The 25,577-nt window shown below is 36.3% G+C and overlaps 1 protein-coding gene across 1 annotated transcript in view; it reads right to left on the bottom strand.

Annotated features, from left to right (window-relative positions):
* Positions 1–25,577, bottom strand: part of LOC136843092 (uncharacterized) — a 684,045-nt gene that overhangs the window by 517,131 nt on the left and 141,337 nt on the right. Inside the window, exon 2 of the mRNA XM_067111072.1 lies at positions 18,145–18,766. Within this exon, the coding sequence (XP_066967173.1) occupies positions 18,145–18,763 (619 nt within the window). The 5' untranslated portion in view covers positions 18,764–18,766. The remainder of the gene's footprint in view (positions 1–18,144; positions 18,767–25,577) is intronic.

The following is a 25,577-nucleotide window of genomic DNA, read 5'->3' as shown; positions in this document are numbered from 1 at the left end:
TCCTCTAATTCTTCATTGGCCGGCCGGAGACTCGAACTCGGGCCTAGCAGACTGCTAGCCGAGAACTCTACCGACTCGTCCAACGAGGAACTGAGAGAGTCTGTCACCAGAAATAAATTCCTCTAATTCTTCATTGGCCGGCCGGAGACTGGAACTCGGCCTAGCAGAGTGCTAGCCGAGAACTCTACCGACTTGCCCAACGAGGAACTGAAAGAGAGAGAGAGAGAGAGAGAGAGAGAGAGAGAGAGAGAGAGAGAGAGAGAGAGGAGGGTGGTTAAAAGCTATACGTCAAAGCCCCTTTCCCCGAGAATACTTCGACAGGGGTCCCAGAGGATCACAACACAAAGATCGCTGCTGCGTTTCTGCTGCTTCAACGAGTCCCTCATCAAGATGCAAGAGTTGACCCCCAGCCCCTCCTCCCCCCCCCTCCCTTTTGATTTCCCCTCTTCTCTCTCTTCCCCTCCCCCACCCTCCCTTCTGATTTCCCCTCCTATCTCTCTTCCGCTACGCTCTACCTTTTTTTTTTTTTTTCTTCCTTACGTCAGCCGCAATGCCAAATTCTAAAATTCTATTGATACACATTATCAGAAATTTATTGTCAGCTATTTCGTTCTACCCATTCTTTTTCGTGCATCAAATAAGGTATATTTTTAGATATATTTTCTTGCAAGCGCGGTTCTGTGTCTCTTTCACTTTAGTTCTCATCTCCGTTTCGTTGCCATCTTCTTCTTTCGTTTGCATTCTGTTCCCTTCTCCGTGTGTTCTCCTACATTTTTACCCGTTGCGATCAAGACTCGTCCTCTCCCGTCCTTCCACTTCTTCTTCCACATCAACAACAACGTCTTGCCTATTAAACAATAAGAACAGGAACAGACTACTCTTCTAGAGAGCTTCTGCGATGTTCCCTTGAACTTTTCTATCTCTTCACTAATCTATTTCTATTTCCAGGAGCTTTTTCTGCTGGAAATCTTGGTACAGTTTTAAACCGTAGTGCACATCTTCGCGTTTTATGCTCTAAACCCGATCAGCACGTTATTACTTTTAGTGACCTGTGCTGCAGGAAGATAAATAATCTGTACTCTATCTCTCAGCTCGACTGCAATTAACAATTCGTTTCATTTTTCAATATAACACACTTCTCTCTCCTCCTCCTTCTTCCCAATTTCGTTTTGGACAATATTTCGCTAGTGTGGTGGCATGCCGCTAGACAACTTTTCGCCTTCAGAAAGATCGCTGTGATCGACAAGGTCAAAACAAACGCAACCTCAATATTCCGCATCCATCTGTTGTCAACTCCTTTTCCAGCAATCTTCATCAACTCCTCCTTCGCATCCTCCACTAAAGGCTCTTCCCCATACTACTCCCACACCACTTCTCAAAGTTTACAAAGGTCTTTCCCCTCTCACGTCTTGGAAAATTAAGTTGTGTTCCTTTGATGACATTTGCTGCTGTACTTGGCCTCCCCTCATCACGTCATATTGTATATCGGGGATTATGAAAGAGGGGAAATGGTGGCTGCAAGGCACAATAATAGTCGAAGACCTCCTCCTCCTCCTCCCCCTCCTGCTGCTCGGCTATACACCCTCCGGCCGTATGAAGAACTTCCACAGCCAGTTTTGGATCGCCAATCACAAACTTTACATGTGATGACAATGCAAAGGCTGTTGCCAGTTTCTCCCTAACCAAGTATTCTTGCTACGCTCGTTCTCCCCATCTCCTCTCCCTCGTCCTCCTCCCCTCTACCTCTTTGTCCTTGGGGTTTTGAAGGGATTGGGAAATTGAGGGTAAAAGAATGGCAAAGCTGAGGGGTCGACGGCGGACTATGGAGTTTTGCCAAGGCGTGCTGAATGTCAACAATGTCGCTTTAGTATATTTTTGTTTTATATCTGCATAGTGATGGCTACAGGAGGAAAGTCAGGGGGAACAACGGACGCAGAGGGCAGGCAAGGGGACGTATATTCATTTCCACGACTCGTTTTGCAGATGCGAAAGTATGAATTTGCTTCCATTTCACTTCCGATTTGAAAATATACGGGACGCTCAATTCTCGCTCGTTTTACAACTCTATTCAAACTATGGAAAAGAGAAATGGAATATATATATACATATAAATTTGCAGGCGTACGCGTGATGCAAGCGCTTGGAGATCAGTATCATCCTTGCCAACCAAGGTATATACGGGTCCAAGGTTCGATCTCATAAGGACCTCACCAGAAAACTACCGTATCTTCCTCATCGTTATTAAACCTTGTCAACCTTAATCAGGCATCAGCTTAAGAGGTAAAAGAAAACAAGAACATTTTGAAATGAGAAGAGAGAAACAGAAAGCCGAAGAGAAGGACCAAGACAAAGTTTTAAGTGAAGAAACCCATTATTGTCTGTTTCTCAGAATAATTATACATACATACATACATACACACACACACACACACACACACACACACACATATATATATATATATATATATATATATATATATATATATATATATATATATATATATATATATATATATATGTGTGTGTGTATGTATATGTATATAAAACTCGATCACTTGCACAATGGTAATGTTTATTCATGCAAAGAATAACTGGATCTCATTTAAATAGGATGGTATCTAACGGAGATTTTATTCACATTAGTTACAAGCTATCAAGGACTAACTGTCCTCATTGCCCTAAATTTTTAGGGCTACCAGGCGACGAGGATAATTATCCTTGAAAACGTGTATATGCGGCATGACAGGACCTCATTTAAACTGGAGAGTATCTGCCGTGGATTTTATTTACAAAAGTTACACACACATACCGTGTATGCGTGTATATACAGTATATATATATATATATATATATATATATATATATATATATATATATATATATATATATATATATAAATTATATATATATATATATATATATATATATATATATATATATATATATATATATATATATACTGATATACAAACACACATATATATATACTGTATTTATATTAAACATAGGACAGATGTAAGCATGCTGTTCATATACATATAGCCAGTTGAGCAAAGTGAAAGAAAACCAATTTTTTCATTGAAAACTTTACCTAGCACTGTCTCTCTCGCCCGTCTGATCTCGTCTGCTCATTTGCGGCACGTGATGTGGTCCCTCGTCCCCTTGTCCCCAGGAAATATATATTTTTTAATCTCTTGATATGATCATGACTCTGTAGATTCCCCGCCCTCGTTTTTATTACAGAACTTATATTTTACTTTATATTTGAACTTATGCTAATCACGATATGACAACTTATTCTTAATTCCCTAAGTCGTCCCAGTTTTGTCTCCCCCCCAACCATAGAAAACGTCATACCTCTTGAATATAACGGTCATAATTCTAAATCGTTCCGGATAATCACACAGAGAGAGAGAGAGAGAGAGAGAGAGAGAGAGAGAGAGAGAGAGAGAATATATGATCTTTGTCGACCGCTTGTTATAAATGTACTCCGAAGGTAGTCAATAGTCGCGAACGTTGTTTGTGCAGCTTTCTAACATTTCCGTTGTCTTATCATGTTGCAAATTCACCGTAGAAAAACTTCTCAGATAACTGTTGTTCTAATTCTGTCAGGTGCGCTGGCAAAATATCATACCAAATGCATCAGTAAATCTTCCTGGATCTAATTTTCAGTTGGTTTAATGCAAACCCCATTTCGTCCATTCATGCTCACAAGAACAAACAAACTCGTTTGTTTGTTCTTGTTGCTGATCTCCCCATTCGCCGAGCTCTTTGTTTCCATAATAATTACCGTTTCTTCAGTACCTGCTTCGTGACCCTCCTCGAAAGAGTTCCCTCCTGTTTCTATCAATGTTCGCTACTCAGTTTACCTTCTCATCTCATCTGTTTGCTTTCGTTGTACTCTATAATAGCATTTATGCATTTGCATCTCAATCTTTGAGGGAAAAAAAACACTGTATCTTTCGTATATTTTAAAGCTTTCCCCCTTCGCTTTTTGTTTGCGTAAATTGTGCAGTTTTTCTTTCTATGGCTTTCTGACATTTTTCTTTCATTTTTTTCCGTTTTCAGCACTTTTCCTTAGGTTGAGAGAGGCAAGGGAGAACCGCTTTCTATTTATATCCGGAATCCGTTCTTATTCGACGCACGTTCGGCACACGTGACAAAAACTAATGTTAACCATTCACCGTCCGAAATCAAAGTCATTCCTAAAGTTTCGTCTTGGAATAGCAAAACGCACTGATACACGTTTTTATAAAGAATGTGAACGTATATATCTTTCTCTCTCTATCTCTCAGGGCTTATATATACATAGAGAGAATGCTAAAACGCAGGCACTTTGTAAAATGTTTCGGGCTCCTACCATTATTATAAATCTCAACGTAATAATGGTAAAGGTCCCAATCCATGCTCCAGTCCAATAACGCAGGCTTTATGCAGACACTCGATCTCTCCTTAATTAGACATGAAGGGTACATTATTATTCAATGATAAAGGATTTCCTTACCGTGCAGTAGCTCCGAGGAAGATCAAACAAACTGGCAGTCACCGCAACGCTTATCCTTCACAGCTGAATGCAAGATAAGCCTCCTGTGCAGAAAACTTCCACAATCTGTGCCTCGTCAAAATCTATAGTGAAGGTTCATAGAGGCACTTGCAACCCCTTTTAACCTCTTCACTCCATCTAACAGCTTTCTCGGTCTTCCTGTACTTTATCCAGAGCTTCCAGGTTTAACACACTTTTCACAGTTTTTACAGCCTCCATTCTTTCCACGTAGCCAAACCACTTCATAACAATGGTACTCCTTTCCTTAACATTATTTGCCTTTTCACGCCCTGTATTTGATATATACTACACAAAACAATTCATCCTACAGTATTCAGCATACAGACGTCACTGTCACAAGAGTTGATTCTAAAGTCGCTTCGTACATTTTAACTTTTGTATTCACAGTGGCTCCTCTTCTTCTTCAAACCTTGTGCAGAGGTCATGGTGTCCTTCTTGACCCCTGTACTCTGCTGGTCTCCGGTTTTCTTGTCGTACATTCCTCTGTTACTTTACTTTCAAATATCTAAACTAATAAACCTTTCCCATTTTCTCACAATGCACACTAACATCCAGTTCTTCCCCTTCCTGGCTTTCATTGCCAACATTCATTTTCATCTTTCTAAGCATAATAACGCTCTTCAACTCTTTTTGTGTTTACAGCTTTCTAATAAGACCAACTAAGACTGTGTCAACTGCAAGTATCACACATTGCACAAAACATTTTCTTTTTTCACAGGATTGCATCTACGTCTGTTCTCTCTCCGTCTTCTTTGATTACTGTACTTCCATTAAAGCATTATACAGTCGAGGAAATAAAGCACACACTTTTCTTAGAACAACTTTTACACTGGATCAAGCACATTCACTACCATGCATTCTAAAACATAATCCTAGTTCCTCATTGGACGGGTCGGTATCGTTCTCAGCTACCACCACTCTGCTGGTCCCACGTTCGATTCCCCGACCGGCCAATGAAGAATTAGAGGAATTTATTTCTGGTGATAGAAATTCATTTCTCGTTATAATGTGGTTCGGATTCCACAATAAGCTGTAGGTCCCGTTGCTACGTAACCAATTGGTTCTTATCCACGTAAAATAAGTCCGGGCCAGCCCTTGGAGAGCTGTTAATCAGCTCAGTGGTCTGGTTAAACTAAAGTATACTTAACTTAAAACATAATCCACTTTCGTTTGAAAGACTTGAAATTGCCTGCAACAAATTACCTTCTACGTTAAATGTCCCTCATATCCTCTTCACTAGCCTTAACCCCATCTTCATATTTCTGTCCTAATATGATAATAAGGCCTTTAGTTTTCTAACATCATATTTAGGCTCAAAAACTCAGTAATGGTTGATAACATGATGTAGAAAAAGTTTTATGTGATTACAATAATAATAATAATAATAATAATAATAATAATAATAATAATAATAATAATAATAATAATAATAATAGTTCATTATTACCGTTAACATTATTCTTTGCAGCAAAAAGAATACTAATGTTGGTATCATTATTATTCTCAAGGTCTTCGCAATAGAACTAAAAGGATATGCATCCATTGAGTTACTGAATTTCCCGCGGTATAATAATCACATTGCTTCCAAAAATTATTTTGGTGCAGCATTTTGGCAAAAATTTGACGCCTATGCTTACGAGAGAAAAGTTACCAAATAAGCGAAAAATGATAAATAAACCTGCTAATACAGTATTAACATGGTTATAAGAAACGAAAACAAAAACAGCCACGGCGTCCCTTTGTTTACTTATATATATATATATATATATATATATATATATATATATATATATATATATATATATATATATATATATATATATATATATATATATATATATATATATATATATTATATATATATTATATATTATATTATATATAGGTTGGTTATTCTGTCTTCTGCCTTCTTGTATAAGGTTTTGAGGTCTTTGATTTTTTATATCTTTTTTGTTTTTTTGTTTTTGTTTTCTTTTATCTTGTATTCTAACTGTGCTGGATTTTATGAATTTTATTGATTTTTAGAGCAATTTTATTCAGTATTTAACAGATTCCCTGATGATGTAATCATGTTATTACGAAACGTTGGAAATAAAGAATTATGCTGAAATTACCACGTTTCCATGGTCCACCTTCGCGCTGATGTGTCCCACTGGCCGTCGCCCACTTCTGTTTATATATTATATATATATATATATATATATATATATATATATATATATATATATATATATATATATATATATATATATATATCTTTCCACTAAAACTAGTTACTTTTGCATTACATTTACCTGCCAGGGAAATATATAAAGAACTGCATATTTTACGAAGACAGACGGCTCCTACAGGCACTGGTACGATATTCACAATTGAGAGGAGAGAGAGAGAGAGAGAGAGAGAGAGAGAGAGAGATGAATATATGAATATTTCAGTAGACAGTGATTAGAAAAGCTGCAAACTCAAAACATTACAAATACGGATAATGGGTATAGATTAAAGAATTCTAACCCCATTTGCAGTGAAACGAAAAAACTTTACCTTTATAAAAGACAAGTAACACTCGATTTCCATCGGTGACTCGCGTAGGAATAATAACAACTTCAAAACTGAATTCAACAATGCTTTTGATTCATCAAAAACATTAAAACCCTTTGGTTCAAAGAAATCGCTGTAAAATAACATGACAATGACATGTTTTCAAAATCTCACATAAAAGCTGTTTTCAATGGAAATTTCCGTTTTTTCCTAAATGCTAACAGATTATCTATTGTTGAAGCCAGAGAACAGGTTATAATTGGAAAAAATTAATAATGAATTACTAAAATCAGGCAAACTTCATAAACTTCTCGATTGAGCCAATGCTTTTTATTGAAAAGTGCAGAGAACAAAAAATTAACATGAGCGGTTTAGTATCAGGTGGTTTGCGTTACCGGAACCGATGATAAAGAGAATACATGAGTCATCGATGTGCTGCTTTCATCAGTAAAACCTGATAAGTATTCGGATCATCAAATAGACCATTGAAATACTATTTAAGAAAAATATCTCATTATACGAGAGTTAGAGCATTTTGCTGCAACCTCTAAGGGCTTTTTACTTAGGGAAGGCCCTGCGTAGAAGGCCACAGAGTGCCTTTAAATGGCCGAGGTTATAAGAACAAAAATAAGAAAAAAAAAAAGAAAATGAAGAAGCATTGTTCTCTAACGCTAAAGAAGCAATATACTAGTCTCTTGAAGGAGAGAGTTCGAGGGCTTACAATCTATGTAACCGTCGTTACATCGGCTAAGATATAACTCTTCGGGAAAAGAATGCGGAATAGGAAAAGTAATTTTGAAGCTCTGTAAACATAAGATGGTGGAAATGACTTTTAAACACATTCATCCATAAACACAGCCTAACCAAATATTCGGTGTAGCAGTCAACATACAGTCATAAGTTTGAATCATAAGTTTGAGAGAGAGAGAGAGAGAGAGAGGTTAGTATCCCGATAATAGCCTTCACAGCCGCTGATTAATCGGGTACCTGATATGGACCGATAATTATGTTTTTGTTCGTCCTCATTATTGGATCAACTGGAGGGGGCCGCTTGCTGCAGGTTAAAATCTCAACATGAAATGGGACCTTTTTTAAAGGTACTCATTCAAGGCCGCTTTCACAGTCTGTCTCTCTGTCTGTCTGCCTCTCCCCAACGCTCTTCTCTCTCTCTCTCTCTCTCTCTCTGTCTCTCTCTCTCTCTCTCTCTCTCTCTCTCTCTCTACCCAAGCTGTTGATCACAATTTTTACCCATAACCATATCAGTTTTGAATTATCATTTGCTATCAGTCTATTTTTTCATATGTACGTTACATATACAGGCTAGGCTGATGGTCAGTCAATACTCATAGACACACACACATTTATATATATATATATATATATATATATATATATATAATATATATATATATATATATATATATATATATATATATATATATATGTATATATATATATATATATATATATATATATATATATATATATATATATATATATATATATATATATATATATATATATATATATATAGAAGAGTAAAGAAATTCTGCACTAAGAACCTAATATTGACGTAACCGAAACACACAAGAATGCTGCGATTGCCGAATGACATTTTCAAAGTAATTTTGGCCACACAAACTGTAATAATATATCGCAGTCGCTCCCTTGGACAAAGTCATTCTTTGTAAGAGGTCTCTGAATGCAGAACGAGTATCTCTGTAAACAAGTTATCCCAAACAACCAAAAACTACGCAGTAAAGCCAAACGGAATCCATGGCCACGAGAGGGGCTACAAGAAGGAACGGGAAGGGACAGAGACAAAAGCCATTGCTAAATATCGCTGTGAGTCTGAGGTCTACGTTAATAACGAGAGAGGCCCCGGCTGGAAGGCCAGCCCTTCGCGATTGGGTCCTCTTGTAGTCTAGTCGTGTGCTCTATGGAATGTAGCGGTCGTGTTCGTATAGGGGGACACAACGCTTAATCAAGAATTAGGCCTATGCTACAATCAAGGCCTACTTGTAGTCCACTTGTGGTTGTGAATGCCTAGTGCTTCCTTCCGTCGACTATCAATTAGAATGCAGCATCTTGATGTCAGACAGAGAATAGCTGGATGCAAGATTGAATATACATTTACATTTTACTTTGTTATTGTTCCCTAGAGCCGTTTCACAAAAAACTAAAATTTGTCATCAGACCTCAATCGAGGCGCGAAAAAACGTAGGTAATAATTGATTGGAAAAATCTCTACAGTAAATATGTGGTAACGTACGACCTGAACACCAAATGAAAAACTAATACTGTACATACACACACACACACACACACACACACACATATATATATATATATATATATATATATATATATATATATATATATATATATATATATGAATGTAATCCATCAGTACCGCTACAGGTGCCAACAACACAGGCCACCACCGGGCCGTGGCTGAAAGTTTAATGGGCCTCGGCTGAGAGTTTCATGGGACGTGGCCGAGAGCTTCATACAGCATTATACGCTGTACAGAAAACTCTTCGGCGCATTTTTTATTTCTATATTTATTTTTTTTTACTTGGCACACCTCCACATTGTTTCCCTGCCTTTGTAGACATATGACGGTTGTACTAATAAAGTTATAAAGAACGTCCGACGCTTCAGCATGCGCAGACATTTTTTGACATTTAACCAGTCCTTACTCTTTCATCCCATTCGGAGAAGGGCTGGAGAAAATCATTTACAAAAACTACCTTTGGGAATTTAAACCAAGGTACCAAAGATGTTCCAGGAATGAACTTCCCTGAGAGTGTATGGTGGCCCGCGAGCACTTGTCGAAACTGGTAAGCAAGGAAATGTGCGGGTGCTGTTCAAGTGAGATATACGTGTATACGGATGGGGAGTAAGCGTGGCATGAATAGAAATATCGATATGAAAAGGCAAAAGAAATGTAAAGTAAAATGGGGCAAAACATGGTTGTTTTGCCATAATATGCTTACATACATACATACATACATACATACAACACACACACACACACACACACACACACACACATATATATATATATATATATATATATATATATATATATATATATGAATGTAATCCAACAGTGTAATATGAATATAAAAGGCCTATAAAACACTATTTATACGTTGCAACCATATTATTTCGGACACTCCTGTGTCCCTGTTCACTGGGACACAGAAGAAGTGTCCGAAATATATGGTTGCAACGTATAATTAATGTTTTTATAGGCCATTTATCTTCACACACACATACATGTATATATATATATTATATATATATATATATATATATTATATATATATATATATATATATAATATATATAAATAAATAAATAAATATATATATATATATATATATATATATATATATATATAATATATATATAGGGTATGTATATATGTGAGTGTATAAATATAAATATATTGTAAAAACTGATCAAAGTTTACATTTAGGAGCGTCTGTTGTTTTTTCTTAACAAAATCTTCACGGTAATTTAAACAGATTACAATACAAAATAAAGATGAACTATAACTTAACAAGCCAAAAATGTGAAAATTCATTTCCTAATGTCCCAGTATCACTTTAAAATCACTATACAAAGTCAGAATGAATCGAACCAGGTAAAAAAAAAGAACAAGCAAATAACAATCCAAAACAAAGGTTCTTCTCAACCTATTGGACATCTTGACTTCACCTCGTCTGATATCCAATTTCAAGTCTTTTTCCCGCATCTACGTTTCCTGCGGCCCGTCTTCCCTCGAATCCTCATTATCAGACTTCACCTCTATACCTAGCATTCATCATCCTACCTATCAATAACCTGCCCAACCTGCCTTTCGTTTCTCTTCCTCTCTGCCTTCCCCCAACACGCCCCCCCCCCCACCATCTCCCTTCTCTCTACCAAAAGCCATCTTCATCAGTATCTCCTTCCACCAATCAGCGAGCACGAGGCCTCCACCTCTCGTTTTGAATCTCCATTACCTAAACCCTCATATCCGAAGGTAATGCAGAAGGCCTTGCTGGATATCGTATTACCCTTTAGTTCCCCTTAATGAAGAATATCTCTATACTCGATCTCCTTGCTATACACCACCGCGACCCCTCTTGCTGATGCTTTCTTCAACGCTGATTAATTCTGCTTAGGTGATATCGGACTACACACGGCCTAGGGGTTCTGTTATTGGTTTTCCATAACACAAAGAAGTGCCTAACCTTACATCTCAATTCAGCCGTATACTTACGTTAGGTGAGAGTTCAGTATGACCTAGTTCAAGAAAAGAGGAAAGACCAAAATAGCACCATTATAAAACATGCAGTTATCGACAACAGCGAAAGAATGAACAAACCTGAAAAATATAGAAAAATAATAATAACGGCGATGATGATAACGAGAGTCATCATCCAATTAAGTATTTCGGGGATGAATTAGACGATTCTATGGCGTCAGTTTTTGTTTGTGATTAACCTTGAAAGACTGGTTTCTTCTCTCTCACTTAGTTTTACTTAACTTTTACATTTATAAACACAAAAACGTAAATCAATCGTATATGGTAAGTCCAATGAGCGCAAACTTGGATGTATTTCCTTTTTACCATTAAACAGTAAAAAACATTATCATCAAACAGTAGTTTTAACATTATTTGACAGTGTAATGTATATGAGCAGTAATTTTCTCATCAGAAATAAAGTCTATTTTACATCTCTGGAATATAACACTTCCAAATTAAAGCAACAATAATTTACAAAACTCTCACTACAATAAACACTAAAGTCAATGATGAGGTCTCTTTTGGAATGGAATTTCGTAATCGGAATGTTTGGAAAACACGTCACACATTTCCCCAAAACCTTTTTCTTCAACATTGAAATTCAACGTTCGATTATAGGAACCAGTTTGAGGAAAAGAGAAATATGGTAAAGAAAATAAAAATAAGCCTTTGAAAACGAATCTGGTATTTGTTCTTTTCGAAGCCAATTAACATTAATCAGTAGGTTGTTAAAGGTTCATGCTTATCCGCCGGCCAAACTATATAGTTGGATAAACTTATGATTGCGTTAGGAATGAAACTTTAAAGTGTTGTTATATATTTGATTATTTGGATTACAAAGACACTTGTCATTGGACGGAAACCCCGTTCCTGACTTTAATCACCCGTTCAAGAATGTAGCACTTGGTGTTATCAGGTTAAATGAAAGATAGCAATCGCAATATAAAAACTTTGATGAGAGGAGAAAACCCATATATGAACAAGAAGTCGATTCAACACGAGATGCGTAATGAAAAAACTAAATAAATAAATCAGAATGTGCCAAATCGCTACGATATTCACTGAGTTTTTTTCCCGATTTTTTTTAACATCTCTACCAACATCTTCATTATGATCTGAGGGGGTGAGTTGAGGGGAGGAGGGCGGGTATGACGGTGAGGAATAATAATCCTAGCCTGCGGTGGATGTAGCTACATGGAGAAAGAGATCTCAGCTTACCTATTTCTCAACACTAATGAAGAAAAATGTCAATGGATATCGATCAGGGTATACAGCTTGACACCACAATCTCTCTCTCTCTCTCTCTCTCTCTCTCTCTCTCTCTCTCTCTCTCTCTCAATACATGTACATGTATGAATACACTTAAATACATGAATTACCAGAACTATTCTGTTATCTATTTCTTTCATTCAATTGCTAGTTATTCTTCATAATTTATGTATATATACGTTCATATATAAATATATAATGTACAATCACTCAAAAATGTTTTGCAACATACTTCAAAACTTTTCGGACAACAGCTCATAATAATAACATCTGGCGCTATTTGGCAACTCAGTTGTAAGCGCTTATAGTGGTCGGTCCGAGAAATTACCTGTAGTTTCCCTTAAACAGGACTTTTTCCGATACTGCTTACTGTTGTCATACTTTACTTATTTAAAGGATGTTACTATAATACTCCAGAGGTCATCGCTGTTCTTATGTTTTAGTATTTTCATCTCCAACTGCCATCACTATCGTTGTTTTATCTCCTTCATATGTGTGAACTTTGTAGACAGGCCTAACATCAACAAAAATCGACTTTTGTAAAGATTTGCTTGCACATTATTATAAATCAAATTTTTGAATGACTAATCCTATGTATATTGTGAACTAGTGAAACTTAATATAGAATATACTGAACTAGACTAACAGATTTCACGTCTATTTTTGTAATACATAAAATATAATCGTGCGCACAGACACACAGACATATATATATATATATATATATATATATATATATATATATATATATATATATATATATATATATATATATATATATATATATATATATATATATATATATATATATATATTTACATATATATATAATGCCGATATCATGTGTAATTTCTCATTTCTTTCATTGCTACTTAGGCCTATCATTTCAATGCCTCTTATGAAGTTAACTGAATATATAACGCCTATTTTTGTATTTCTTATTATCTAAGCTTCTAAAGAATTAAAATTAGCAAGAAGTTCAACATTAATTTAGTTAATGCTAAATGCCAGCAGTGAAGGAGACTACCATGCTCATCAGTGGAGAATGTCCTCCTCATCGCAAAAGATGACTCTTACAGAAATCATCGGCCACTGGACTTATAATATAACGCAAACCCTAGCCTCTATTTTTTGTGTTTCGCTGATATGAAGTGTTTTTGGCAGGAGTATGATGAAATAATATCTTGGTCTCATGTAGCCTGTTACGGATGGTTTGAGCAGCAACTTGAAGGGAAAGCGTAATGTTCTCTTCTTTATAGCAACACCGGTTGTCAGTTGTCAGGGGAGTTAGTGATCATCCGATGGTGATCCTTAAACAGTAGTGCAACAATGGGGTCGTCCTCCACTTTTTACAATGAATTTATCATATTTTCGTTCTCTCTGTTGTTGTATCCCTCTATACATGGCTGTTTTATTTACGCTAAAAGCAATATCTACAATAGAGACATTAGTCTTATGCAAGCTAATGATCGTGGTGCGGCTGAGTTTGCTGCCCATCTTATCGATGCAAGTGACGAGACAGTTTAGTTTAACTTTCCCGCCCGAATGTGGAGTCACACGATAACATACGACGTTATGAGATTTTTTCTCTTTTGTGTTTGACAACAATATTGGTTGAATTCTTTCTTTCTTTATTTGTATATAATTTAATTGATGATTATTCAATATTATTTTATTAGTCAATAAGCTTTTATCTGGATTCGAAATATAGTTTCTTTTTTGACTCTTTTGCCCAATCATCTGAAGTGAAATTTTTCAAAATGTTTCGTCATTTTTCGTAATATGAATTTTTCACTCACCATTCTTTTTTATATTGTTAACCGTATGATTAATAACTAAAATCAAATAAGAAAATTACATTTCCTTGTAAATGTCAAAAGAACAAATTACTGGTAGGTGAACGAAAACTTCTGGAACATGTTGCAAAACATTTTTGAGTGACTGTACATATGCACACACATATATATAACATAAATATATATATAATTACATATGTGTCTGGTAAAAAAGACCAGTAGATTCTACACACACACACACACATATATATATGTATCATATATATATATATTATATTATATATATAATATAATGTATATATATATATATATACATAAATATAAATATATTTATATATATATATATATATATATAAATATATTTATATTTATATATATATATATGTATATATATGTATGTATATATATATATATATATATATATATATATATATCTATATATATATATATATTCGTATATGTGCACAAAAATTATAATGAGTAATTAACAGTTAAATGAAAGAAATAGAAAATAGGAGTCCTTTGGTAATTAATGTATTTAAGTGTATTTATAAATTCTGCACATGTACACTCGGCAAGAAAAGTGAAGATACAGTTTTCATTAGATTTCGTTCATTGAATTTCAATTTTTTTCTTACAAAAAACACATAATCTCGGTAAATTTACTCTAGGATATGAAAATACAATGCAAATTATATCATATATGTTAAATCTGCAAAACAAAAACGCTCAGATACTTAAAAACACCATGCATGTCCGACGTAATCAGAATTTCTCAGATGACTTCATTCATAGAGATCTAAAAGATAGTGTATGGATATCTCGGCGTAGAACTGTTTATCAGAACAGCAATATTTACTCGTTTTCCGTTATGAACAGGCTTATTATTGTATCATCATACGAGGTAATGATAATTTCTTTAATTTTTACTCATTCATATTTGTATTTCACGGTGTTAAAGGTCAGCTGGAATTAATGGCAGTAAATGTTGTGACAGCTAGGGTAGATTGACCAAATCTATTTAAATCCAGCAAGAGCGTTCTCTATGATGTGCGGAGTATCGCCCGATCTTCGGCGGGAAAACGCAAGTAACTGGATGTTTCTTGACGTTGCCATAGTTTCTCTCTCTCTCTCTCTCTCTCTCTCATTCTCTCTCTCTCTCTCCATTGCTAAAACATACTATACAAATATAGTATCGCTCAATCACTAAAAGAAAAAAAATAATGAAATGAGTAGCTCTACATATAGGCCTAGGTTACACAACAGCTCTCTCTCTCTCTCTCTCTCTCTCTCTCTCTCTCTCTCTCTCTCTCTCTCTCTCTTCTCTAAAACATACTCCATTACTAAAACATACTATACAAATATAGTATCGCTCAATCTAAAAAAAAAAATAATGAAATGAGTAGCTCTACATATAAGCCTAGGGCACACAACAGCAACTCTCTCTCTCTCTCTCTCTCTCTCTCCATTGCTAAAACATACTATACAAATATAGTATCGCTCAATCGCTAAAAGAAAAAAAAAATAATGAAATGAGTAGCTCTACATAAAGGCCTAGGCTTACACAACAGCAACTAACTCTCTCTCTCTCTCTCTCTCTCTCTCTCTCTCTCTCTCTCTCTCTCTCTCTCTCTCTCTCATCATAACATTGCATTCGCTCCTTTATTGTTCCCCAAGTTTTTCGTTGGACATTGCTCAAATTTAACTCTTGATTTCATTATGGAAGATGGCGTTTCCGATTATGCAAGCATTCCGTTCATTGTGGTGTCATAAATTCATTTGTGTAAGATTACTTGGTAGGTTATGTCGAAAAATGTTTATTTTCCTCAGAAGTGTCGCTGCAAATTACAACTTGAACGAATACTGTAAAGCTTACTACTGCATTTAAGTATCAATGATTTCAGAACCGTAGAATGTGATTGAAAGTAATAGGAGGTCAAGCAAAAAAAAAAAAAAAACACAATAAGACTGAAGCTCCTCCCCCTTTCTAAAGTTGCCAGATGTCTCATTATTGAGCAATGTATGTCCGAAGATTTAAAAAAACTGTATCCTCACTTTCCTTGCCGAGTGTACATGGGTACATATGCAGTATATACTGTATATGTGTGTGTATATATATATAAATTTATATATATATATATATATATATATATGTGTGTGTGTGTGTGTTTGTATATGTGTGTGTGTGTGTGGTGGGGTTGCGCGTGGGGCACGGGTGTATATGTAAGTATGTTTGTATGTATTTAAAGGAATAAAAGAGCAAAAAAAGAGAGCAAGGATAATATCTAGAATAAAAGTATATATAACCCTAAATGCCTGAGATATTTGAAAAGGAAAATAAGTGTCATACATACATACACACACACACACATATATACATTTACATATATATATATATATATATATATATATATATATATATATATATATATATATATATATATATATATATATATATATATATATATATATATATATATTATATATATATATATATATATATTATATCTTCTCTATTATCAAGGCTTTGAATCAGTCTATATTTTTTTTTTCTGCAAGCTTCGCAGAAACAAGGAAATATTTTTCAATGTTTTTTCTATTTACTTTTCCTAGTCGATGGACTGTTAGCCAACCTTTCGGCGGCGTCTTCAGGACTGGATTATGAGTTGACATACACTATACAAGGTTTTTATAACCGCGTGTGAACTTTTGAATTTTAAACATGACGTCATTGGGTGGTGAATTTCTCTTAGTTGGCCGGTCTCATTCTCTCGCTGGTGGTACGGGCACCATCATGCCGCGGCTTGCAGCAAAGAGCGCGTACAAGAGAGCGATTTTTGTCCATGCAGCTGCATGGGACACGTCATACGGAGCACCAAGAATGCCCATGCTGCCGCCCAGACCACCAACGAGAGAATGAGAAATGCCAGCCAATAGAAATTCACTACCCCAGTGACGTCATGTTTGAAATTCAAAAGTCCACGTGTAGTGATTAAAGCCATGTGTCAATTTTAGTTCCTCATTGGACGGGTCGGTGTAGTTCTCGGCTAACACTCCGCTGGGCCTGCGTTCGAGTCTCCGGCCGGCCACTGAAAATTAGAGGAATTTATTTCTGGTGACAGAAATTCATTTCTCGGTATAATGTGGTTCGGATTCCACAATAAGCTGTAGGTCCCGCTGGTAGGTAACCAATTGGTTCTAAGCCAAGTAAAATAAGTCTAATCCTTCGTGCCAGCCCTAGGAGAGCTGTTAATCAGCGCAGTGGTCTGGTTAAACTAAGGTATACTTACAAAGACTGTTTCTAAGCCTGCTGGAAGTAATTACAAGAAAAGACAATGTTATGTTAGTTCGGTGTTAAAGGTAGTACAACAGCTTTTTGTTAATAATAATACTTAAAAGATGTAATGCTGATGAAGAGTGACAGATAAATAACTTCGTTTGCTAAATGAATTACTTTTCTTTCAAGCTGGAAACCAAGAATCAAAACCGGATCCGATCACGAGATCCTTTTCCTACGGATGTAATTACATTCTAAGGACGAAAGATACCTTTTACCAAACCAATTTAAAAGCAAATTTTTTTTATAATTTTCCCAATCGCTGAGGCCACCTAAAGTTGACAAATTATCATTATTGTTATTATATTAGTGCAACTGTTATCAGAAAGGTTCTTACCTGACGGAGGAGGCAGGAGATTGAGGGTGTTGTTCCCGCCCGTTGCCCATTCGCAGAGCGAACACTGGTCATACTCCAAGTCTTGTTCCTTGTCTTCGTCTTCATCTTCAGTAGATTCCAATTTCTTCCTCTTCCTCCCCTCCTCCTGGAGCCTTCCAATAGCTCCTTGGAGGAAGGGAGGGACTGGAGGAGGCGGCAATGTGAGGATGAAATCGGGGGGCGGAGGAAGGGCGGAGAACTCCTCGCATTCTAACGTGTCCGTACAGGTGTAGTTGGCATCGTAGAGGTCGTCGTAATAAAGGTCGTCGTAGGTGAAGCCTCCGTTGAAGCTGTTGGTCAGGACGACTTCCTCCACCCCATCCCACCACGACTCGTCCTCTTCCCAGGGCTCGATGGGGTCGTCCATCCCGTCGTAGAAGTCCAAGAAGGCGCTCCCTCCTTGGGTATGCGATGGGTGGTAGTGGCCGTGGTGGGCGAAAGGATGGTCGTAGTAGTGAGGGCGAGGAGGAGGAGGCGTGGGCGGCCTCGGAGTCCGGTCTCCTGGGAAGAGAGAGGACGCCCAACACCCCCCCTGAAGGCCCACGGAGAGCACCAGAAGGAGGAGGGGAGGACGACTCATCTCCTGAAAAAGAAAGAGAACCAATAAGGTCATTAGCTTTCCAGGAAATGGATTCAATGTTTGTCTTATTAGTAATCTGCTAAAATAACATCGGGTGAGATTCGTTTCCTTAAAACGAGCAAAATAAAATAAACATATGACCACTATTACTCAGCATCTATTCGCTTCTTACCAGAGTGCCTACCAAATCAGTGCCTAAATATTTGCAACAGGAAACTAATGTATGCACGCCTCTTACCTACGTAGAATAATTGTACTTGGGTACACTATTGGATATTAAACATGAACTTCAACAGCATGCACACTGAATCTTTCACTCAGGACATCAAATACAAAAGGAGCCCTCAGCGCATTAATCGGCTAACCCACGGCACTCTAACATTCGTTGGCATTGGAGCAACGCGGCTGCAATAACAGTGAGCACGCCTAGAGCAAACACTTGGGATACGAAGGCACATCCAGCATTTTTTGGGATCACACTGCATCCGCGTACGACAAACATCCGACCCACTTCCTACTGGAAATTAATCGTGTTACGGACACACCGTCAATGTCGCGGTCATTATTACACATCTTACATAATCGCATCTTTCACTGCTATGTTAATCTGGAAAACTTAATTTATAAATTACTATTTTGATTTCAAAGGGAACGAGCACCGTCTCCCTAAAGAAAACTTAAAATTAGTGGTCAACTATTTGATGCTGATTCATTCGGTTCGCTTTAAAAATCGTTCTTGCTTGGAATTTGAAGCAGCCACAAAAGCTGCGTGATAAGAATTTAATTCTCTTTTTTTTATTAGTTCCCAGTATCCTATAGATGAGAATCTCTTCTGATAAGAGAAACGAAAATAAAACTTGATAGCCTATCTAAATGTAGTAGAGTTCACGTACTTGTATGTGTGGTAAAAATAAATTTTCATACATATAAAGAGAGAGAGAGAGAGAGAGAGAGAGAGAGAGAGAGAGAGAGAGAGAGAGAGAGAGGAACCTAAACTTTGATCTGGCAAGATGAAATTAAATGAGTTAAAAAGGAACACAGAGTTGAACTCTTGTAGCAATGCTTAAAAAAACTTTTTTAGAGCAGACATTTTCATGAAAGATCATAATACTGGAACGAACACTCTAAACCTTCGAGTAGATTTGTCACCGAGAACAGTTTGAAAGAGGAAAGACAATTGATGTTTTGGTGGACATCAGAAGTGGATGCAATGCAAAGTGAAATGGCAGATATTTGTAGACATTCAGAGTACAGATAACTTCGAATAAGAGTGAAGTCAGGCCGAAAGTGACGATGGAAGAAGTTCAACAAAAACCATTTCGACATCTTGAGGAACAGTACACGATGGTTATGAGAAAGCAGGCAAGTTGACTGTGAGGCTACGGCTAAGTTGTCAGAGGTTTCTGAGACAAAGAGTAATTGACAAAAAGTAAACTGTGGATATACAGAAAACTGCCGAACAAAGACTGTTTTATTAGGTCGTTTTCTTGACATTAACTTCACATAAAAGACAGGAAACAGCTGATGAAATGTTTTTCTTTGTAGAATATGGAGTGAAAAGGAGACAGGTAGTTAAACATAAGCAGAGGAAGAAATGTAAAAGAAACTTGCTTATTTCATTTCAAGAATCAGCTTTAGCCATTTTTGTTTCCCCACATATTGGTTAGTGTATAATATATGTGAAATTCTAAAGTAATACTTCATCATCCATTAGATTAAAACAATAATGACAAGAACGATTCAAACTGGTAGACTTCAACACATCAAGGGTGAAGAGGCACATACCGATTTTAGTAAAACAAAGCATAGATAACTAATGCATCTTAAAGGCAACAAGCGAGTCTCAAAATAACGCAGTAAAGGTATGACGGTATGAGAGAGAGAGAGAGAGAGAGAGAGAGAGAGAGAGAGAGAGAGAGAGAGAGAGAGGAGAGCAGCAATAACCGCTACTCCCGGTGTCCGTCCAGACTTGAGAAATTCCAGAACTAAATTTGGCATTAAATAAGCTCGAGTGCCTCCGAAATCTTCTCATAAAGTCGTGTCTCATATCGTTTCTAAATCTTTTTCAAATAATGGTGGAAAAATTCGTTTGGAGGCCAAGGGGAGAGAAAATGCTGAACCGGAGGTATTGCAATTCTTGGATATTTTATAACGCCCGGGCCTTAATAATTCTTTTATTGCATTTCGCTCACAGAATTTTTCACTTTTATCTTTTATTGCGTTGATATCAGGAATCTAGCTTCATATTCGTCTCCGTGTTTTCGAGCGAGGAAATTTTGATGTGAATTATACCAAGAATATAATCACAATTATAGCAATCTTAGCACGAGTTTAATAACTGCAAGAATCGTTTTATTTCGTCGTGTGATTTTTTTAAATTTATTTTTTTTGGAGTCTTTTTTGTGTTGGGAGGTCGCTTAAGAATTACGTTCACTACGTAAATTTTATATAACATTCCAGTTTCGCACCACCGTAACTAATGAGCAATATGTTCATTTGCGAAATTATGACGTTACGAAAATGTTTAAAGGAAATCAATAGATAGGTTTGATCAAATTCAAGATAATAAAACATCCTCAGGCAATCCTTATCAAGTGACCAACATTTCCTTCAAGTTTACTTGGAATATATACGTTACTGCACTAAGTAACATTTTTCTAATATAATGATCCTAAATCATATGTGATAAAAAATCAAGAGGGAGATTGCATGCGCAGGAAAATACAGAATATCCTACGTTTTTATGTTATCATACTGCATATGTTTTCCTGACCAAAATATTCTTGCCATGCTAACATAGAAGTATTTCCTTAGTTCAGTAGCTTATCTATAAACCGTGATTCATTACAGAATATCCTACGTTTTTATGTTACCATACTGCATATGTTTTCCTGACCAAAATATTCTTGCCATGCTAACATAAAAGTATTTCCTTAGCTCAGTAGCTCATCTATAAGCTGTGACTCATTACGTGATACCTAGAAAGCCCAAACATTTAAACTATTCTCGGAATGACATATTACCTATTCGCTTCCGAGCCTTGATTGATTGAACTTCAGAAATATATGCAGATGCCTACAATTACTTCGAAATTGTGAAGACACAAAACATTCTGTGTATGGAGTGAATGTGTCGTATCTTAACAGTCTTTGAAGTAATTGCAAGTATCTACATCTGTTTCTGAAAACAAAAAGTTCAGCGTTTCAGAATTCATGCATGAGCAAATTTTGGGGAAAACCAATTTCCTTCAACAGTCTTACAAAAACCCTTACTAATTTTGAAAGTACTTTTGCCTAACTGATTCAAAATGGAAAATGCATCCCAAACAAGAGTTCAAAACAAAAGTAATCCGTTATTTGTACAGTAAATAGTTGTTTTCATTATTAACATCAAACGCATGATTAATAAGCAGAAAGGTAAGTAGGTAAATGAACAGTGTGTAAACTTACAACACACCTATTCTGTGTTCAGGGTAATATCACCTTTTGCGCGTCTGTAGGGAAAAGCAAATCAAAGCTTATAAAATGTTGGAAACTGTTGTTATGGCAATGGGACTCTTCTTTTATTTCAAAGCGACTGACACCTATGAAACATTTTAAATGTGTTTGTTTTAAAACAAAAGTTGTTACAATGCAAATCACCCCTTCAACATCATTTTTAATTCTTTTACCACTTGTGATTTGATTTTTCTCATGAAACCTTCTCTCTTCATTCTTTTCTCGGACTCTCAATTAACTAAAGTTCAGGCGTAAAAACTAATGTAAACAAACAATCGTCGGATTGTTCCTGAGTAACAGTGCCTCTTGATAGATTCATTTCCTTACTCCCTCACAACTGCTTCATCAGCAGTTTGTCCTTTTGAGCACGACTTAAGGATCAAACTCTTGACAACAGCTCTACGCCTATAGACCCTATGGTTATAGCATCTTCCGACGTTCACATAATCCATTTATCCAATTCCAGTTCAGTTATCAGTATTAATGTCAATCTTGAGATCAAAGGCCTGTTCGTTTGAGGAATTTTGCCACTGATTTATTGACTGATTGGGTAATTTCGAAGTTGACAGAGGCAAAGGGAATAGAGAGGATGGGATTATTCTCCATCACAGATTTACCCTAATGGGCTTCGATGTTTGCTTACTTCCTGAGAAGCGCCTTCTCGCCATGTTATTCCATTCCCAAGAAAAAACAATCCTACACCTGTGAAGGATAGAGTGGAGTAAGAATTCACAATGAATCAGCAATAAAGATGAAACCTACAACTGATCCAAAAGACAGGCAAGTAATTAAGGGAAATGAAACTGGAAACTGGATATAATCCACTGAAGGCGGGTTTGTAGTTTTCGAGAGCACTTTTTCAACTTCGTTAGGCTTCGTTTCAATGTTGTTTATTCAAGACTTGATTACCGGACGAAAGAACTGATCCCAAAGACGTATGCATATAAACGTGGGAGCCCAAAGTAAAGATGCAGAAAGCAAATTCTACTTTAAAGAAGTTTAGAAACTAAGTAAAAAAAAGAAAGCGTTGCACTACAAGTAATGTTTTTCTGTTATTTTCTTTCCTTTTTGGAGGTTTCCACATACCTTTTTGAAATGAGCATAGTTCAAGTCAACGTGTATTAAACACATCTGAGTACGATCAACAGAAAGGCAGTAGAAAAATTCAGTTAATTTTATTTAAGGTCGCAAGTATTTACAGGACAAGCACATGACTTATGAAAGTGCAAAATCAAACATTCATGGAAATATGTGTGAGGAAACGGAATTTAGTAAGAAAACGATTAAAATAGAAACTGATTATGGTAACGTACACAGTCTTAAGAATCCGAATAATGCAGATTTTCGATCAGGCTAACGTGAGGAGTATTTTCAGTCACAGCTTCCAACATACCATCAAGCGAACAGGTGCTTCCTTAAGTTGCTCACCTCCAACCGCCTATTTACTTGTCTTAGCTTACTCCCAATTTCTTTTTGACAGCTCTTTCTTCTTCTTCTTCTTTTAACGTGCCTTTTCCCATTTTTTGTATGGGGTAAGCACGATGCCTTCTTTTGAAGGACTTTGATTTGGCGTTGGGGTAGACCGTAGTCTCGATCGGCTGCCCTGCCTGACATCGCTTAGACCCCGGTAGCTCTTTCCAGCCTCCTATATAATCCCCACATGATCTGTTCCGCCATGCAACCGCACTCAATATAATAAGTTCTTTGTAATTAACTCCTCCTCTCCTATATCTACATATATTCCCAGCCGTTCAGAAGACCTTACCATATAATTATATAAAATTACTTATATACTCCGTCTGTGTCAAAGTTTTTCCTTTTCCCATAATCCATCCATTTTCTCCTTATGTCCTCATCACACTTTCTATTTATCAATCTAACTTGTCATTACTGCAACTGCAGCGCCACGTTTACCAATTCCCCAAATACTTCCATATACTGTGCGTTACGATATGATCTTAGAACCTTTCTCTTAGGCCTAATATGAATATTGTTCTTTGAAAACGATGTATCTACAGCAGTCAAACCCCTTTCCTAAAAATGTTCTGCAAGATTTTATTCATTCTATGCTAATACAGGAGCTCTATGCTTATCTTTGACATTAAATAATCTAGCACAATCACTCTTTCATAATCACCAAACCCTACAAGCCCACAATGTGTGTATATATATATATATATATATATATATATATATATATATATATATATATATATATATATATATATATATATATATATATATATATATATATATATATATATATATATATATATATATACACACACACCAGAACTAATTGCTGATCTGTACACATTGTAAAGAAATTTATAAAAATATGATAAGATTAACTAACATTCTTAACTGTTAGTGATAATAACGGCTGATTCGACTCACCAGCCACACAACCAGCATAAAGTCTATTGTGAATTCAGTAAGATAAAGATGAAAAATTACCAAAGGAAACATCATCAATGCCAACCCGCACTCTCTTTAGATCATTTTTCGTCGGAATGCGACAGCCAAGAGACGAACAGAACAGGAAAATCGCAATTGACGAAAGGGAAAATGAAATTTCCACTGGGAAAGCTTCCCCAAGGAGTGATTCAGACGGAGGAGGAAGGGAAGGAAGCGAACGCGGAGAACAGGGAGAAGTCGACGAGGCTTGTTTCATATAGGAGAAATATTTAGCCATCTTCGGTCGTATCAGGAGACGCCTGGCTGGCAAGTCGATCTAACAATTTACATAGTAATGGCAAAACATCGATACCATGGCCAAAAGTTCCCGAGGGGCAACACAAAATATACTGGAAACTGGAGGAAACAATAATGGCAATTAGAGGAAATACTCATAAAACACAATAATTGCGCAGAGCTCAGAGATGAATAACAGTAAAATCAAAGAAAAAAAAGACAAGTATTGTAAATATGTCAAATATCTAACCATACTTTGAAAAACAACAACAACAACAAGGTAAACCTACCAAGGAAATTATCAGGAAAAGGTGACCAGGCAGGAATTTCATACACACGGAGTCGGAAAAGTTGGCTGGAAAATGCATCATGGCAGAAAATTCCTGCACAAAATATTTCGCAGCCTTCACTAACGTAACGGTATTGATTGTTCATCAAATAAATTTTACGTAAAATCCGTCTCCCTCAAGTTGGTCGTTGTTCACAGCATATCTTCTTCTTCTTCTTCTTCTTTTAACGTGCTTTTTTCCCATTTGTATGGGGTAAGCAGATGCCCTCTATTAAAGGACTTTGATTTGGCTTTTGGGGTAGACCGTAGTCTCGATCGGCTGCCCTGCCTGTCA

The sequence above is a fragment of the Macrobrachium rosenbergii genome, chromosome 11 (assembly GCF_040412425.1).
Source record: "Macrobrachium rosenbergii isolate ZJJX-2024 chromosome 11, ASM4041242v1, whole genome shotgun sequence".
Lineage (NCBI taxonomy): Eukaryota > Metazoa > Arthropoda > Malacostraca > Decapoda > Palaemonidae > Macrobrachium > Macrobrachium rosenbergii.
Note: the sequence above shows the minus strand (reverse complement) of the source record. Positions and strands in the feature narration are given on the sequence as shown.